The sequence below is a fragment of the Corvus hawaiiensis genome, chromosome 13 (genome assembly GCF_020740725.1).
Source record: "Corvus hawaiiensis isolate bCorHaw1 chromosome 13, bCorHaw1.pri.cur, whole genome shotgun sequence".
NCBI classification, from domain to species: domain Eukaryota; kingdom Metazoa; phylum Chordata; class Aves; order Passeriformes; family Corvidae; genus Corvus; species Corvus hawaiiensis.
This window is the reverse complement of record NC_063225.1, coordinates 6,526,822-6,544,336: the sequence shown is the minus strand read 5'-3', so window position 1 is coordinate 6,544,336 and position 17,515 is coordinate 6,526,822. Positions and strand designations below refer to the sequence as shown.

The window sequence follows — 17,515 nt, the reverse complement described above, 5'->3', positions numbered from 1 at the left end:
GATGTGTTGAGAGGTGGTGAGAAGAAATAGCTTGTGTGGAAAACAGGGCATTCCAGTGTGCAGGGCTTGCCCACTGCGATAATATTTTTGTGTTTGGAGTTTTAAACGTGGCAGGGAGGACCTGGAGGCAGCGAAGGGCTCGGCTGCAGCGGGAGATGGTTTACGTCAGCCTCTCAAAGCTCGTAACCTCCACGGCTCCATTAATAAGGAACAAGCTTCCCCTGGCTCTTGAATAGCAGCTTTGTTGCAGAACATGGGGACTGTCAAATTAGACCTGGATGTGTGGGGGTGTGTGAGTGTGTGTTAAATCTGTGCCAAAGCTGCCAGCCAGGTTTGTAACTGTTTGCTTTCCACATTGCCTTGCCATGCTCCGAGCAGGCTGAGCTCACGGTCCTGCCCAAAGACCTCGCCAACGAGGGCAGAGCTGGATGTGAGGATGGAAAATTGGAAGGGAAAATTGCTTGCAAATGTGGCTTTTAAGGGGAAGGAAGGAGAAACATTCAGGACTGGTGATAGACCTGTATCTTGGAGAGTGTTGCATGTTGTAAATAATGGATCATATTGACCTTTAATGCCATGGAGGCTTTAAATTTTGCCTACCTTTAATTACCAGCTAGAAGTTTGCATTGGAATTTATTCTGTACTCACTGTCCTAAGTCTGTGCTTGAAGCAAGATTAAAACACTACATAGTGTGACCTGATTTTGTGAGAGTAGCTTTCTAGGAGTACAGCCTATCCTGAATTTTGAAACGAATTGATGCCTGAATTTTGTTAAATTTCAAGCCTACTGAATGTACACTGACTTTGAAGAAAATTTAAACTTAGGACACATTAAGAGAGAATGGAACTTCTGTGCAAATACATGATGGAATTGCTACAGTAGAAACACATGAATGATGGAATGCAGAATAAAATTATCCTTATGTCATTTGAACAGTGTGTGACTTAGCTAATCTGGAGTCTTTGTTTTCTCAGTCTTATCTACTGAATTAGTTTATTTTCCCACTGTTTTATTGAATATGTAATACTGAAGTGGCACACTTAGAAGTCCTCATCCCCATGTGATAGAGAACTGGACTGAGGTCAAATATAGCCTGGTGTAAAATAATGATTATATGGCAATCAGTATAGTGTTTCTTTGCAATGCAAATGAGTTACATTATTAATACATCAGTGACTCCGTTTTCTCTTCCTCTCCCCTGGCCAGGTCTACACAAATCAGCTCCCTTTCAAAACAAACAAATTGTGGTAGCTTAAGGAAATTTGAAAGGTCAAGATTTAGTCTTTCTGTTTGCTCTCAGTCTAAATGCTTTGTACATTTTCAGATCAGTTTTGTTTTCCATGTGTTGCTAATTGACAGCTCATCTGAGGGTGGTTAGGTGCCAGCAGAACACAAAGAAAAGGGTATCTTCCTGGTATTTTTATTTTTCTAAAGGCAGACACAGCAGTCTTGTGGCCTGGCCGTTGGGAGGCAAATAACAAACCTCACCACATTCCTCCTGCAAAGGGATGGCAACTCCATTTTTCACATACAGGCTCCTAGATCTCGTTTTCAGGTAACTAAGAACAGTATCCTGTGAATTACTCCATAAGGAATTTCATTTCTCTAAATGACTGGAAACAACAGGCAATACTGACATGTCAGAGGATTCCCCTGTCTTTGTCTACTCTCAGGAAAATATGCTTCTCCCACACTTGACCCTTTTGTTTTTGACACCTCTGCATCCTTGACACTCTTCCTCTTTTAAGCTAATATCTTAGAGTAAGGATTATGCAATTTTGTTTGTTATTTTACTAAATCTGCCATGAGTTTCATCCTGAGAGATCCATTAGATAGTTGTTTTCATCAGCAGCATTACTGAACTCCTTTTAGGAGGAGAAAGGATAAAATACGCTCCAGGTCTCTAACTGGCTTCCAGGAACTGAACTGGAGACATCATTTTTTACTATCTGATAATTACCAGGTTGCCCAGATTAGCACTTCATAATTAAGAAGAGGGGTTTGGGAACCTGAGATGTCCAGTGTACTTGGGGCCAAAGTTTTTTTGGGTGATGGAAGAGATGGTACTTCCACGTACACCACGTACTTCCACGTACCAATAGAGGGATGAAGATTCTTGTATTACTCAAATCAGTGTGCATAAAAGGAAGGAAGACCACATGCTGTATCCTTCTTGGTACTTTCTTTTGGCTGCTTGGAGTTCTATTTACCTCTTCTGTAAAAATCATCTGTCCCACCTCTGCAGAGCTTGTGACCACTGAGAGGTCCCGGAGACTAATGGCCCTTGTAAGTGTGAAGATTAAGAAATAAGCTGGAAAACACATCCTATAATAATGAGTATTGTGTTTTCGTGATTCAGTGTCTAATTTAAGCCTTGCCTGATTGTTCTCTTGTTGATGAGGTTGCCAGGAACTGGAGCTCAGCATTGCTGCAGGTTTGGGCTGGGACAGCTGCTCAGCCTTTGCTCTGCAAACAGCTGGCTCCTGTCCCCCAGGAGCCAGGTCCCCCATCACATGTGTCACCCAGAGCTGTTGTTACGTCCACTAACGAGCTGTTTAAGGAGCTCTCCTGGCCCCGGAGCTGGGAGCTGCTCACAGCAGCGCAGTCATGGGGCAGAGGAGCTGGTGCCATGAGAGATAAGGCAGGGAAGTGTTCCCCAGTTTAGCTCGGGTGCGATAGCGTGATGCTGGTGCTCACATGGGCTGGAGGGCAAGCAGCTCCCCCACCCCTACCACTGTCAGCATGGAATTGCATTTAGAAAGGGTGGTGGGACTTAGCAGAGCCTGTGGCTGAATGTTGTGGGGTGAATTTGAAATAAAAATGTTCAAACCCGCTTCCTTAAGATGTATTCATTTCTTCAGCTGCAAAAAAAAGTCCATGTGGTTTAGCAGTCCTGTGGTTATCTGCCTCAGACTGCAGTTGGGAACATCTTTATTGATGTACAGACACTGGATTAAATCCAAGACTAACTTTACTCACATCCCTCTTGTATTTCAGTGCTGTCCTGTTGATAAGAGAATTCTTATCGGGCACAGTGTAGTGGATGAAGGACAGTATTTCAAACCTTATTTGTGGTCTGCCTGGGACTTGTGCTCTGCAAGCCCAGGGTCTCAAAGCTGAAGGACCAAGCTGTTCTGTTTGCTGGCAGGGCTGGGGTGGAACAGGAGGATGGGAGGTGGGAAGTAATGAACTTCAGTTTTGTTTGTTTTTCTTAAGTGCTTGCAATGACCTCACTGGTCATCATCTTTTTATAGAAGTTGTAGCTCCCTATCACCAAAAGTCAAAATTTTTTTTGTAAGGTACTTCCTTAGCTCTTGTCACTGATGTATTGGGCTATCCAGATCACCTAGGAGCAGGGAAAAAAAAGGATTAACAATGCTTTAAACAATGGAGGTTTATTATTAGGTGACCTTTTTATTGTGATTCATTAACTTTCTGTTTATAGATGAAATTGTTTACGTTAGTCAGATTCAACTCCACTGTTTGCAGCATCCATGGGAGAGCGCTTTGCAAATTTGAAGTGTTGATTTTTTTAGAAACATTATCATTAATTGAAAGTTCAGCAGATTATTCAGCAGGAGATTTAATTACAAAAGGATCAAGGCTTGCAAGCCGTGTCCTTATTTCTACCCAAACTTTAATAAATATTGACCACACTTGGAGGAATGATCAAAGTCATGTCTTCAGCTGCATAGAGTGCCTGAAAATCTCCCTTCAAAAGTGATGTGCATGGCTTCTGATTTCAGCCACTGCTGGCTGTGGGGTCTTTGTAGAATTATTGATCATTTTTGTAATCCAGTCGCATCTCCTACATCTCTGAAATCAATGTTGGTTTGGGGTTTTTTTTAAGAAAAAATGACCTGAGAGCAGTATTGAGTGTGAATGTTTTGGAAAAGCACTGGGGTGACATGCAGGGAGTGCGTTGGGAAACATTAAGCTCATCTACTCTTGATTGCAACCGAGGTTACAACCTTAGATCTGCCTTTAAGACGGGAATGGTTTTTCATGGTGATAATGATCAGTGGGTGTGAAATGGAAAAGATTAGCAGCTGGAGAAGCATGATGTATTGCTGCAAACTTTTTTCCTTTTTCCTTTTAGATTAAAAGGAACAAACTTCTTTTAAATCGCAGCACTCCTCCTCTGCATGGTTTGTCTAAGGTGTGCCCATGTTACTTGGAGTGACAAACCCAAATGTGTCATAACTGGTGATTGCATGAGAGGGCAAACACTTAATTGATAAAAATGCTGCCATTGACTTTGGTCTTTAATCAGGTCTGTGGATGGAGTCTCTTGTCTAAACTGCCACTTAGGAGCTGTGTAACCTGCAGAGTTTCTCAAGGAGACTTTTTGATAGAGATGAGAGCTCCCACTTCCTAGGCAAAACGTCATGCAACTTAAAGAAGTATGAACTTCAAAAGCCTCAAAAAGAATGCATTGACCCTCTCTTAATATAACCTGGGTTTGGGTACAGTAGGTCCTCTTCTGTTAATGAATGAACTACTCCTGTAAATTTCCCAGTGTGTCCTGCTTTAATCTGAAATTGAAGAAAAGGATGATGCTTGTAATATTTTCCTCCCCACTTATATATTCATATAGAATGATGCCCTGCTGAAGTGCACTGTGTATTCCTGAGAAAAACAATTGTAATACCCTCTGATGTTCATGTTTTAATAACACCCCCACCCCACCTTTTGAGTTAATGTTAAAGGATTGAAGAAAAAGATTCACAATACAGAATTTGGAGACTTGTGGCAGCAGTGTCTGTCTCAAGTGCTGTGGCTCCCTGTGTCCCTGAGTGCAGTGAGGTCTTGTACCTGTGTGTGCCTCACATCCAACTTCTTACCGTGGCTGAAATCATCTCAGGTGTCGCTTGTGTGTGCTCTGTTGTGTGCTGGACAATTAATGTTCTTCAGAAATCTCTACCAAGGGGACAAAAGGACAAAATTAAATACCTTTATAGTTCTACAGTAAGATGCTGTCATGAGGTTGGCAGCTGTGGTTAAGTTACTTTTCTACTAAAGCAGTATTTATTTGCTTAGTGGCATCTGTGGTGACAAAGGCCATTGAGATGCCTGAGTATCTGAGGTCAGTCCAGCAGAAAAAGTAGAACATACCATACATACTTTTGATGTGGGAATTTCTCACGAAAGTGACTGTACAGAAGCCCTGTCTTTGTTTCTCTTAAGGTCCTTAGGCAAGAGGACAGCCAGCCTTGATGTTTAGTTCAGCTCTGTGGTGAGAGGATGTGATAAACCTCTTGTCTTTTATTTGTTGGGTACTTGATTTCTTCTTAATGGCAAACTAGTTTTCTGCCCCACCTTCAAGATGTCTTTGAATAATGAATGAGTGAAAGCCTCTAAACACCTTTTACAAATAAAATATTTGCTTGCATTGCTTGTGGAAGAACCTGCTGCTTGGTTGGTTTTAAGAAAGTCAGCTGGGGCGCCTGAATAAACTGATTTTTTTTTTTTTGAGAGGAGCATATTACAGCTTGTCTGGCTCTGCTAATTCTCCAGGCAAAATACTTTCCCCACTAAACTGTGCTTGACCTCATCTTTTAAGTTTTTGTCGCTCACATCTTTGATTTAGATTCTTTTCATCCTCCACTTCCCAAACTCCAGTCTACATCATGCTCTCCCTTCTGTGGAAATGGGTGTCTGGCAGCTGCCACCTGAGCTCAGCACCATCCCCTGGCAAGCTCCCTGCTGCTTCTGGGTTCTGTCATACCCTCAGTGCAGACTTTTGCAGTCTGGTTATTACAAGGCTGGTTGCTTGGCTTGCTCCTCTTAATAGAGGCATTCTCTAGCTCATGAGGTCTGTGTGATGTTAGCATAGGGCTGTTTGTGAAATGGTCACTTTTCCACATTTACTGAAGGCAGCTTTGCTTGGAGAAGTCGGATGAGGCTGCCAGACCATCAGCAGCATCTTCCTCCAGGATAAGCTGTTGCTTAAATTGCAGCTCAGATGCCTCTCCTCAACCCCTCTTCCATATTGTCTGAAACTAAAAGTGCTGGATTTGGGTTCAAAGCCATCCTCCTTTCATTATCTATTTGAACTTTTCTTCTGTGATCCTGTTTTGTGGGTGTGAAAGTGCTGGTAAACAATAAACAGTCTGGCTTGAAGTCTGGAGCACTTCTCTGAAATTCTGCCCTTAACTCGCCACTACTTTGCAGCATTACGTGTGAACTTTAATATGACTTGCAGAAGATGCCAGAGCTGGTACAGCTGGTAGGGGTGGGAAAGCACAGACAATGATCTGCTTTTGGGAAGCTGTTAGATTGCTTCCTCCTGTTTTCTGAAACTGCAGAAGGAATCCTTATGTTAACACACTAAGAGTTACATTAAAATCGGGTGAAATAATGTACATGTATTGGGCTCAGCGTTTGGGATTCATGATTTCTTGTGGTAGCTGGTGAGCAGGGAGTGCCTGGACAGACACTAAGAGATGGTGTCCCATCCCCAGCATCACTGACAGCGTTGCCTCCTCTCCTGTCAGGAGGAATAAGCAATGGTGATCTGCACTTGGGTTTAAGAGAATGAAAATACTCTACAGCTACTTTTCCACTGTGGGATGTATTCTTGCAGAGAATTCAGAAATATTCTTATGTTACCTTTAGAATGACCAAACACGTTTCCCATGTCATTCCTCAGGGTACGTGTCCCTGCTGTATTTCCTGTTACAAAGTGCTGGCAGTCATTTTGTTCGGCTAGAGGCACTTCTGACAGCACAGCTGATGTGAGAGCTGTGCTCACGAAGACGTTGATTTCGTGAAGCCAAAATTTCACACAGCCTCTCAAATCCCCTGCACTCAGCCTGCAGTGCTCCCCGTTGCTTCCAAAGGCTGTTCTAGATGTAGTCTCCCTGCAAGTGCTCATCCTCTGCCTGGCTCAGTAAAACAATTCCATATCGTGCTAAAGTAGAAAATAACTGTGAATCACTGTAGCTCGATGCTGTGCAGTGCCATCAAGTGGCAGTTCTGTCTCAGGACGCATTTTCAGGGTTGCCTGTGTTTGTATTGATGTTTCAAAGTGTTTCTTTTAAACATGAGAAAAGTTTCACCTGTCTGCAGTTGTTGGGTGGGTTGCTTCTTCTTAATGGTTTCTGTTCTCTAATGGCAAAAATGTCACTTCAAAAAGTGCCTCAGTCATTGCAGTAGCTCTAAGCACTGTAGCTGTGAAAAATTTAAAGACTGGCAAGGATATTTTGCATCTGGCAGGAAAATGAGTGCTCTGGAACACACTGAGCTCTGTCTCTGAAGGTTCTGCTGTACTGTAGAGGAGGCTGAAGTACCAGGAAAAAGCCATCCTTCGGCTCTCTTCTGCTTTTGGCTCTTAGTGTTCAAACCTGATTTTTTTTTTGGTTTTCTTTAAGACACTTCAAGGCTATTTGTGAAAATACTTCAGTGGTAGGAGATTGCTTCTAATAATATGTCATCATATGTACTTTATCTTCCAGGAATTGTGACTGTCTCCATCTCTCTGGTGCCAAGAGAGTAGCTGGATTTCTCTTAGTCACTGCACACATTCAGACTGCCTGCTCTTGCTCCTAAGCACTGCAATTTTGTTGTTATTGCTAGATGGGCAATTAGTAGGAAATACTATCAATCACTCAAGCAGCTGGTTATAAAATTACCTGGTTTGGTTCTCGTAAATGTAATGAAGAACAGAAGAGGCTTTAGGATGAGGCCAGAGCAGGACATTCACATCAATTTGGGTGTGTTTTCTAGGAACTGATTGAAATAGTTTCCAGAATTTCAGAAAAAAGCCTAAAAGTAAGATCAGTACTTGTTGTGGAAACTGGATGGTACTGGAGAGGACATTCTGCAGCAAAGAAGTTTCCCCTTGTCTTTTGCCTTGTCTTCATGTTTATTGCAACATTGCATGGAGACTTGCATGATTTAAAGGTTAACCCCAATGTGGCACTGCTTTTGTGTACCTCCACACCTCCTCTTGCTCTGTGCCAGAGCTGTACAGGGCTTGTGGTGAAAGGGGCTTGGGGTTACTGTCACTACTTGCTCATTCAGATAGTACAGGCCAGAAGGTGCGCAGTTCTTTAAGTGGATAGCCTGGCTAACACTAAACTGCCTGAATAAATGAAAATTAAATCAATATTTTCTTTACTATACTGCCAAATTCACCAAAACAGTGAAGTTCCCATTGCAGTTTTTCTCTGGATGTTTACATTTAATACAAAAGGGTGAATGGCACTTTTCTTATCCTTCCTGTTTTTCTCCTTGATTTTGCTGCTAATTTTACTATTAATTTTATCATGTTTTCCTTTGTGCTAAAAATTTTCAGAAGTGACCTTGGCTGTTTGGTTTTGTGAGGGCTGTCTGTGTGCAGCACAGGCTGGCGCCGAGCTGATGCACTGTGCATGCTCCGAGCGAGTGCTGCAGAACACGTGGAGCCCTATGCTAAGGCAGGGATGCAGCTAAATGAGCTATTAGCAGCCCAATCTAATAACCTGCCTGGCTCTGGGTAGCAGAGTGGCATGTCAGGAAGATCTCTGCATGAAGATAAATCATGTGTCTCTTTCAGCACTGATGAGATCCTGTTGCTTTGATGGATTTCTGCTGGCAGTCTGTAGAGATCTCCTTTGAGCTGCATGGATTGATATGTGTGTAATAGTTATAATAGCATCTTGACACTCAGTAAAGACTCATCTTTGAGATGATTGATTTGGAGACTGACAGGGACATGCTCTGTCAAAGGATGTGGGGCACTAATAAAGGATTTCTTGAAGCATATCCATTTTCACAGGAGTTTGTGCTGCTCTCACTGGTTCAGAGTAGGAAATCCACCCCTTGCTCTTCTCAAACCTTTTATCTCTCTGCAAATAAATCCTGCTGCAGGAGTAGACACCTGGACTGGCTGGGGTCGTGGTTGTGGCTGTGAGCTGGTGTTAATAAGTCAGCCCTAACAATGTTGGCTCTGCAGACAGACAAGTTGAGGGTGTTCATGACGTTTTTTAGCACAGGTCACACTCAGGATGGATCCATGAGAGCCAGCTTGGACGTGGAGGCAACAGCTCAGAGCTATCTATCATAAATGTCCTTGTTTTCCCACAAATTCTTTTTGCCCGAAGAGTCTTGAATAAATGGTATTTTGACTCTGCATCCCTACTTGTGTCAACATTTTATCCATCAATGTACCAAGCTAATCTTATTTTTGGACCAAATTCTTTTTCACCTTTGAGGGAAGAAAGTAGTGGAGAGAAGAAAAGTTATTTTGTCTCTGTGTCAGTGTTTCAGTCATGGCTTTGTGGCTAGCATTGGAAGAGGAGATGACTTGGCTCAGTGCAGTGTTAATGAAATATGGAAGGTATCACCTCGATTTGCTCTGTGGGCTGGCAGAAAAATGCGTGCCATCATTCTGCTCTTTTGGTGGCCTGTGGGCAAGACAGAATGGTCTGTGATTGTATTTTCCAAAGAATGAGAGAGTGCTTTGCAAAATCTGGGTTTCTCATCACAGAGGTGCTCAGTATCTGTGCTGTTAACCTGAAACCTTTCACTGGTAGAAATAATAGTACTGCTGTTAATTTAAAAAGGAAATAAGGTTAGGTCTGGAGATCGATTTTTTTTTTTTTTAAATTTATTTATTTTATTTAAACCACAGGAGTCATTCTTGTTTTCTTCTTTTGTGTGGGTGGGTTGATTTTTTTTTTTTTAATTAGGAAAACTTCTCTGCTTCATGCTTTAAGATCAAGGAGTTTGAAGTCATTGACTATGAAAAAGGACACAATCTGCCCCAAAACTTGGCAGCTTGCCATTCTATTTATTTCTGGAGTCTTTCCCTGAAGGTTTTATCTGCAGGAGTTTGCAACACTCCACCCCAACGACATCCATCTTTCTCCACGCTCCTGACCCAGGTCACTGCCTTTATCATGGGGGATATCTCCAGGCGAGGAGGGATTTCTAGAGCTGCACATGTTCAGGCAGATTTCACAGCCCTACCTTTGTTCCTGGGGCCTGGAGTTCTGCGGAATAAACTCTGTTTGATGTGATTTTTTTTTTACCCCCCACTAAGTGCTCCTCTCAGTCAATCCATAGTGGTGAAATTGAGGATGTCTGTAATGATTGCTGTTATCTCACTGTAGCAGATACCTCTGACCTCCTCCCATGGTCCATCCCTTTTCTATCCATGTACTGGGAGCTTGCAGGCTAAATGGCCACATCTGGGAAAGGGGGTGGATGTTTCAGGCTGCAGCACTGGGATCCACTGACAAACTCACCCCGTGCCAGGGCAGAGATGGAAGGGGACTCAGCTGGATGTTTTGGAGGTAGGACCCATCCCCAGATTCTGCCCCTCTAGGGTGAGCTGTTCATCTGTTAACCTGGGAATAGCAACCTGGAAGAGTTCGTTGGATATAGGTTATTTTCTTGCCATGGAAGAAGAGCATCCTGTGGTTTTCTGAGCCAGCAGTGATAGTGCTGTGTCACAGCTGACTGGCTGGAAGACTTACTCAGACCTGGAAAAACTGGAATCTAAGCCTTTCTCAATCAAAAGGGTTATTCCAGGAGATGAGAGCACTGTCATGTTTGCTCTAAAAATAGTTGCCCAACCCCCCACTTCCTTTTGCAGTCAGGAGCCTGTGTGGCTGCAGCTGGTTTTGTTCTGCATGGAGATGTCCATGTGTCCTTTCCAGATGTCGTTCTCTGGGGGCTTAAGCACAAGTTTGCACCAACCCAAAGTAACCTTAGATGGGAGGGATCTTCCAGGGTACTCAGCTGAGATATGGGAACTGTCTGGGAGCAAAAGTTTAGTTGCTGATCTTGTTGTGTACTGCCAGAGGTAGATAGTAATGGGTCAATGAGCATCTAAACAATCATATTGTCCTTTTTTCCTTAGTTGATGAATTCTGTTACGTTTTATAAAGGTGCCTTCCAGTTGCCTTTTCCATGCTCCAGCTGCTTTCAGACTCCTCTGCAATTCTCAGTTTGAGGTGGAATGGTCTCAACTTTCCCTTTGATTTTGTCTAGCTTCATTATTGTTGGTGCTGCACACTTTCCAAAGAAAATGTCAGGTGATTGAAAAGCCAGCTGTTCTTTTAAAAGCCATTTGGATGAAAAGTACTTGGTGTGTTTGAGCCACAATTCCCATTTCATTGGTGGGAAAACTCAAAGCACAGGGATGTGAAAGGACTTGCCTCATGCTGGAATTACAGCCTGATCCTGTGTACTCTGTGTCAAGCAGTAGCTGGGGTAACAGCAAGTCCAACTCCATCTAAAAATGAATAAATAAAGGTGCCAATGAGCCTGAACTGGAGGAGGAGGAGGAAGAAACCCCAGCTGTGATTTTGGGCTGTGCTGGGTACAGTGAAGCTCTCCTGGGAGCTGTTTAGGGCTTCCCAAAGGGGAAGAAGCAAAAAATGCAATAAAGCAGTGACTCAACAAGGGCCTGATTCATGTTATGAATAGAGGAAACAAAACAAAACTTGTTACAGGGGCAGGTTACATTTACTCATGTAATCCAGCCTCTTTAATAAGGCATCATAGCCCCAAAATCTACAACTCTTAGAAGGAAACAGTGGGTGGAAGGTTCCTTACCTTCATGTGAAGCTCTAACCCATGCAGTAGATTTTTGCTGCATGAGAAGACAGCCACAGTTTGCTGTCAATGGTCAGCAGCAATTTGTGCATTTTGCTTTTCTGGGTAGAACAAATTAATGATTACTGGTTGTTGGTGTTTTCTCATTAAAAGCAGAATGTTAAAGTATCACTTGAGTGCTGCAGTATTGCCATCTAATGCACATTTCATTCTCATAAGTATTTTTGGATTCTGTGTGTGGAGGTCAGAGTGGGTGGTTAATGGCTTAAAATGTTCTTTAAAATTCCCAGTATGAGCCATGGGGAAACCAGCTTAGAAATCACACGTTTCAGATGCAAAAATACAGCTTGCCTTTTTTGTGGTGTGGTTTTTTTTTGGTTTTTTTTTTTTTTTTTTTTTTTTTTTTAATTTCTTGTTTGTTTTCAGAAATGTGAACATTTGTTAGCCAGCATGTTAAGAATATTTTTTTCCTTTTTCAGTCTGTTGTTGACAAGTGTACCTGTTTCTGGTAGAGCTGATATCCCTTGGGGAACCCTCCCTACTGCTGATTAAACTCTTTTCATCTTGAAGTCTGGAATTCTGCATTTGCCAGGGCTGTTTTCATGGTCCCAAATGATGACCAATTCCCCCAAACCAGACATATTTCCAGAGCCACAAGTGGAAAAGAATTATGTCTTTACATGCTTAAAACAATTACTTCCTTTTGGAAGGTGGATAGTGTTTTTGAGGTGATAACATAAGTGATCTTAATTCTTTTGAGCTTAAAGATTTTATTCACTTCATTGTCACTTCCAAATATTGCTGAGGTCATCTATTAAAAAAGAAAAGCCTTTGAAGGTAAATAGTCCATTTTAACAGGCTTGCTCAGAGTTGTTTGTGCTTTGCCTAGGCACAATCCACATGCATTTACTTGCAGTGTTGGAAAAACTGATACCTAAAAAGGTGGAGTTGTGCTAATGCCAGCAAATTATCCTGACAAACAGGTGCCTGTTTAGATAGTTTTGGGGTTTAGTTCTAATAACAGCATTTGGGCCTTTTTAAAGATAATTGTATTTCTGCTGCCTTACTAAGCCAAAACTTCAGAGATGGGCCACTCTAAAATCCCTTTGTGAGTTGTTTTTTAGTTCAAGGCTCAAGGTCAGGCTTGGCTTTTCCAGTTCACCTGTCCTGTGGTGAGGCAGACCTTCCCTCTCCCTTCAGTTTGGAGAAGGGAATATGTGTAGAGGAAAGAGCCACATCCACCTTCTTTACATCCCGTTACATTTAAGACCAGGGATTTTTCAGATCCAAACAAGGGACAGAGTGGCCTCTTTCATGAATGGACCAAGATGGAATGTTTTCATTTCCAATGGGCTTTAAGCCAAGTAAATATTAGTTGATCCAAAGTAGTTTTGAAATTAAATTATTCTTATTTGTTGGAGCATTCCAGAGAACGGCTTTGATCTGTCTGTACTTTCACCAAAGGGATATTGGCAGGCTGGCCTCCCATTTCTAGCCATTTGGGATGAAAGAAGGGTTATAATAACCACCTTGTGTGGCAGTGATACTGAACAGATGACATTTTTTGGACAATATTAAATGAATAAAGGTAAACATACTTCAATTAAAATGTTTTTGGAGGCTGAATGCAATAGGGCTGTTGGAAAGTCTTCTATGTGGGTTGGAGGAATTTGGCTGCATTTGTAACTGATGTTCTTCAACTCCAAAAATCTTGGAAAGAGAGGGGTTTGTTTGTTCTGTGCATTATTTCCTTTCCAAATAAATACATTGTTTTAATAACTTAAAAATCAAATTAGAATTGGCAGTGAACATTGAAATTGTCAGTAACTGGGAGATAGATATGTTGAAGAAAGAGGGTCTTTTGCTTCTGGGATCTGGAATCACATCAGCACAGTGACCTGTAGGAGGCACAGGGACTGAGTTAGCTCAGGTGACACCTGTAAGTAAACTGTAGCACACAGCAGTTAAGTGACACATTATCAGTCTTACCAAAGATATTTGGAGACAACTTAAAAATTAAAGTAAAAAAATCCAGTAAATAAGATGCTCAGTGTTCCACAGTCTTTGCTGAAGTGTCCTCTAGAAGAGGTGAGAGCAGGGTGGTAGAGACCCTCCCACCATGGATTGCTGCTTAGACACTGCTGAACAGCCTTTTAAATTGATACCAGCTGATGATAATTTGTGCTCCCCCTAGACTTAAACAATAACTGAAATGAACTGAATTAAAATCTAAGGAGTGGAATGAGTTGGTTGGAAAGATCTGTTGGCAGTCACTGGTCTGACCACCTTCCCCCTCCAAAATTAGGTCAGGTATCTAAATAAGAAGTTCAGCTATATGTCTAAGTTCTAGCTTAGATTTCAGGTTATGTGGAACCTCTGGTGTTGAGGTTTCTCTACATGTATTTACTGGGTTTCCTGTAAATAACAAAATATACAAATTGTCTTTTGCAATACTGATGCAAATTAAATTGCTTTTCCTAGAAATCCGAGTAGTTTGCATGGATAGACAGGTGTCCTCTCACAAAAACTCTATGTCAATTTGCTTTGATTTCACAAAAATTAGACCAGCTGTACTTGATTTCTGAGTTAAATAAAAGAAAAATCTCTTTTAACAGATAGCATGTTAAACACTCAGTGCTGTTGGTGAGTGTTCTGAAGTGTCACCTGTATTTTAAATCTGTTTAAGTACTGTGTATGTTCTTGCCTTAAGGGAGAAACAGTTTGAACAAAGACATAAAAACCAAAGCACAAAGGGTTTTTAGGTTAAAACTTGTGCTTTTGTTTTTTTGAACATCAGCTCAAATCTGGATCCATTTGCTTGAAATGGAATATTTAGTTTTCAACTCAGTATGTGAACTGGTCATGCTTGAATTTAAAGCCTGATTTATTTCTTTTTGCACCTGTTTTTGTTTTAACACTGTCTCTATACAAGAGAGACTTTTGCTGTATGGTTCCTTCCTCCCCAGCTGGAATTCTGGTCTGATATTATCGCGTGAGACCTTCCTAAAATTTACATTTGTAACTCTACAACCTCTGAAAATGCAAAATACACTCACTGCTCTGTTAAGCTTTTTTTTTTTTTTTTTTTGAATATATGGTTTTCTTTCCTGGGTTACAGCACTGACCCACATATTCCAGTTTAAGACCAGTGGCTGGTTGTGTACTTGCCCTGCAAAATCTTGTTTTTATAAAACAAGGTGCAGTCTTGCCCCTGGCAAGAGGTGCCAGATGGGCTGGATCAGAGGAGAACTGGACATAAACTGGAGGTGGAAGCGTAAAAGGAGCTGAGGGAGAAAAGAGGGAGACGTGAGGCTGAGCGTGGGAAGCGATGCTAACACGGGACGGATGTACGGGAGGGCCTGGAAGTCTGGGAATTTTCTGCAGTAGTTGTATTTGACAAAGAGAAGGGATGAACTCAGTGATCTTAATGGGGAGGTTTTAAAGGAAATGACATGTGTATACTCTTGAATATGCAAATCAGAATTGCATAATCTGCAGTAATAATAATAATAATACTAAAATCTTTTCCAGATTGGCAGCTGTAACCATATGCTCAGTGGGGTGGTGGCAGAGAGCTGGCAGCCACAGCTGCAGCGTAAAACTGGGGCATCCACCTGGTTCTGATCTCGACAGAAAAGGGACAGAAGGTCACATCACAGACTGTTGTTCTCAGTGTCTCGTAGTTTATATAAATTTTTTAGGCTGATAAACGAAGTATGGGGAGACCCCAGAGGCATTTAAAAGATGTGTAGATGTGGCACTTGGGGACATGGTTTAGTGATGGGCTTGACAGTGCTGGGCTAACAGTTGGACCTGATGATCTTGGAGATCTTTTCCAACCTAAATGAGTCTATGATTTTTTTCATCAAATGAAAATGCTTCACTTAGTTCTGCAGTAGTTGTAAGCCATCCTCTTTCCTTGCTTTCCCTTCCCTATGGAAAACTGAAGTTGGTTCATATTGCCCTTACTCCTTTCCATGCAGATGTAGGAATTTCAGATGTATTTACTGTACCCTTTGCTGGGTTAACTGTCTTAACCATGTGTGCCCTTTATAATTTTTCCTGAGAGCAGAGATGAGCTAAATGATAAAATATGCTGAGATACTGAAATAAACCCTCCATAATACTAAGCAGGAGAGTTCAACCACCAGATCATGAGAGGTTTTTTTCTCAAAGCTTGAAGAACTGCTGTTTTTGCTAACACACAGAGCTTTTCACCAAGGCATGAGCTTATAGATGAGTGAGAAGAGCTACCACTGTCTGTACCACCACAGTTACTGTTTCTTTGTAAGGAAGGTGGAAAAAAAATCTTAGTGGATATAAAACTTTGGTATCTTTGTGTGTTGATGGATTGTGGATGAGAGATGCGTTCAGTGATCAAGTTGGAATTATGGATGCAGTGCTAGATTGGACAGGGGAAATGTGAACACTCAAGCAGGAGTTAGGGAATTTTTTCAACTTTATGAAGGCAGAGGCAATTTTAGGCCACTATCTCATTTCTGTTGTTTCACCTATGCATATATGATGGGATATGTCTGTATATATGTGGGGTGTACACGTTTGTTAGATTCGGTGTGATTTCACCATATTAAGTCGTTGTTTTGAATATACCCTGGAGATTGCTACATGTCTCTTCCTAGAGCTGCATTCAGCATATTTCCTGGATATTGGCTGGCTTTGATGCTGAAGTTGACTTGCATATCTGAGTCTTGTGAAAGGAGTGTATGAATGGAGAGTGTGAACCTTGTAGGAAAAGTAGTTTTATTTTAGATGATGCAGATCTTGGTCATGTAAACCTAACCTTGTTTCTTGTCCTTTTTCCTAGGGTGACTCTGTTATTACAGTGCAGCTGACTGAGGAAGATAAAGTTGAAGATGATGTAGTTTTTTATTTGGTCTTCACTGGATCAACTGTCCAACACTGCACAAGCACGAGAAAGATTAATCCTGGGAGTCTGGAGACAATTTCTCCTGGTAAACAATTGCCTTTCTTTGCATGTCAGTGTATCACTGTGTGAAATTTGGTTACTACAAGTGGACTGGAATGTAATGCTGCTTTCGTGGTTGTCTTTTTCCTCATTTACACATTCACAGGGAGTAGAACATGTGGTTTGGATGACTGCTTTTGCCTTTTAAAAACCTCTTTCTTGATTTCACTAGAATTATATGACTTTGAGATTGCAATTGTTTAATATGTAACTATGTGATCTCTTACAGAAAATTCACAGTTACTTTTAGATGTAGGAAAAAGCTTTTAAATGCAAGAAAGATGGTGGAATACACATTTGCCATTTTAGAGATGCTATTGCCCAAATGGTGTAGAGCCCAGTAATTGTTAGCTACGCTTATCATCCACTTGACTTGATGAGGTTCATTGCTGTCTTCCTGGTGAAATACAGCCCTTTCCCCTAAATCCTGTTCACCTCAGAGCCCACACAGCATTTCTGGAGCTCTTGCAGTGCAAGTGATGTGCTGCTTGGTGCCGTCTCTCCGTGGCTGGTTCGGATGAGGTGGGTTTCCAAATGAAAGTCCACCACTGTTTTTATCCTTTGTGCCACCAACAAAACAAAAAGAATTGGGACATTTCCCTTTGGTGACTTGAGGACCGTGGGAATGAGCGTGTTCCAGGCTGCAGTCCTCACCATTAACCTTTCATTCTGACTTGTTGCTATGCAGCACATTGCTACCAGTGTGAGAAAAACGCCTGACATTTTCACTACACACAGTGTAAGTCAGGCCATCAAGTGTTTTTCTTGGGTTGGTCTTTTCATCTACCTCCTAAGTATTGTTTTGTTAGAGATGCACGTGGAGTAAAATTTGGAGGTTTTTTTCTCCTGGGAATGAGTGGCTAAAAGTTGGCCACTCTGTTTTTTTCATTTCCTCCTCTTTTTGTGCTGTTCATGTTGTTCAGTTGGCTTGGGAAGAGAAGTCTTTTTATGGCTACTGATGACTGGAGCCCCGTGCAATC

General features: G+C 41.7%; 1 protein-coding gene across 8 annotated transcripts in view; it reads left to right on the top strand.

The window, feature by feature from the left end:
• The window catches only part of AKAP13 (A-kinase anchoring protein 13), a 206,158-nt gene that overhangs the window by 55,463 nt on the left and 133,180 nt on the right, over positions 1-17,515 (top strand). For all 8 annotated transcript variants that reach the window (XM_048317388.1, XM_048317383.1, XM_048317386.1 and 5 more), the window contains one exon: positions 16,374-16,521. In XM_048317388.1, coding sequence (XP_048173345.1) covers positions 16,374-16,521 — 148 coding nt within the window. The remainder of the gene's footprint in view (positions 1-16,373; positions 16,522-17,515) is intronic.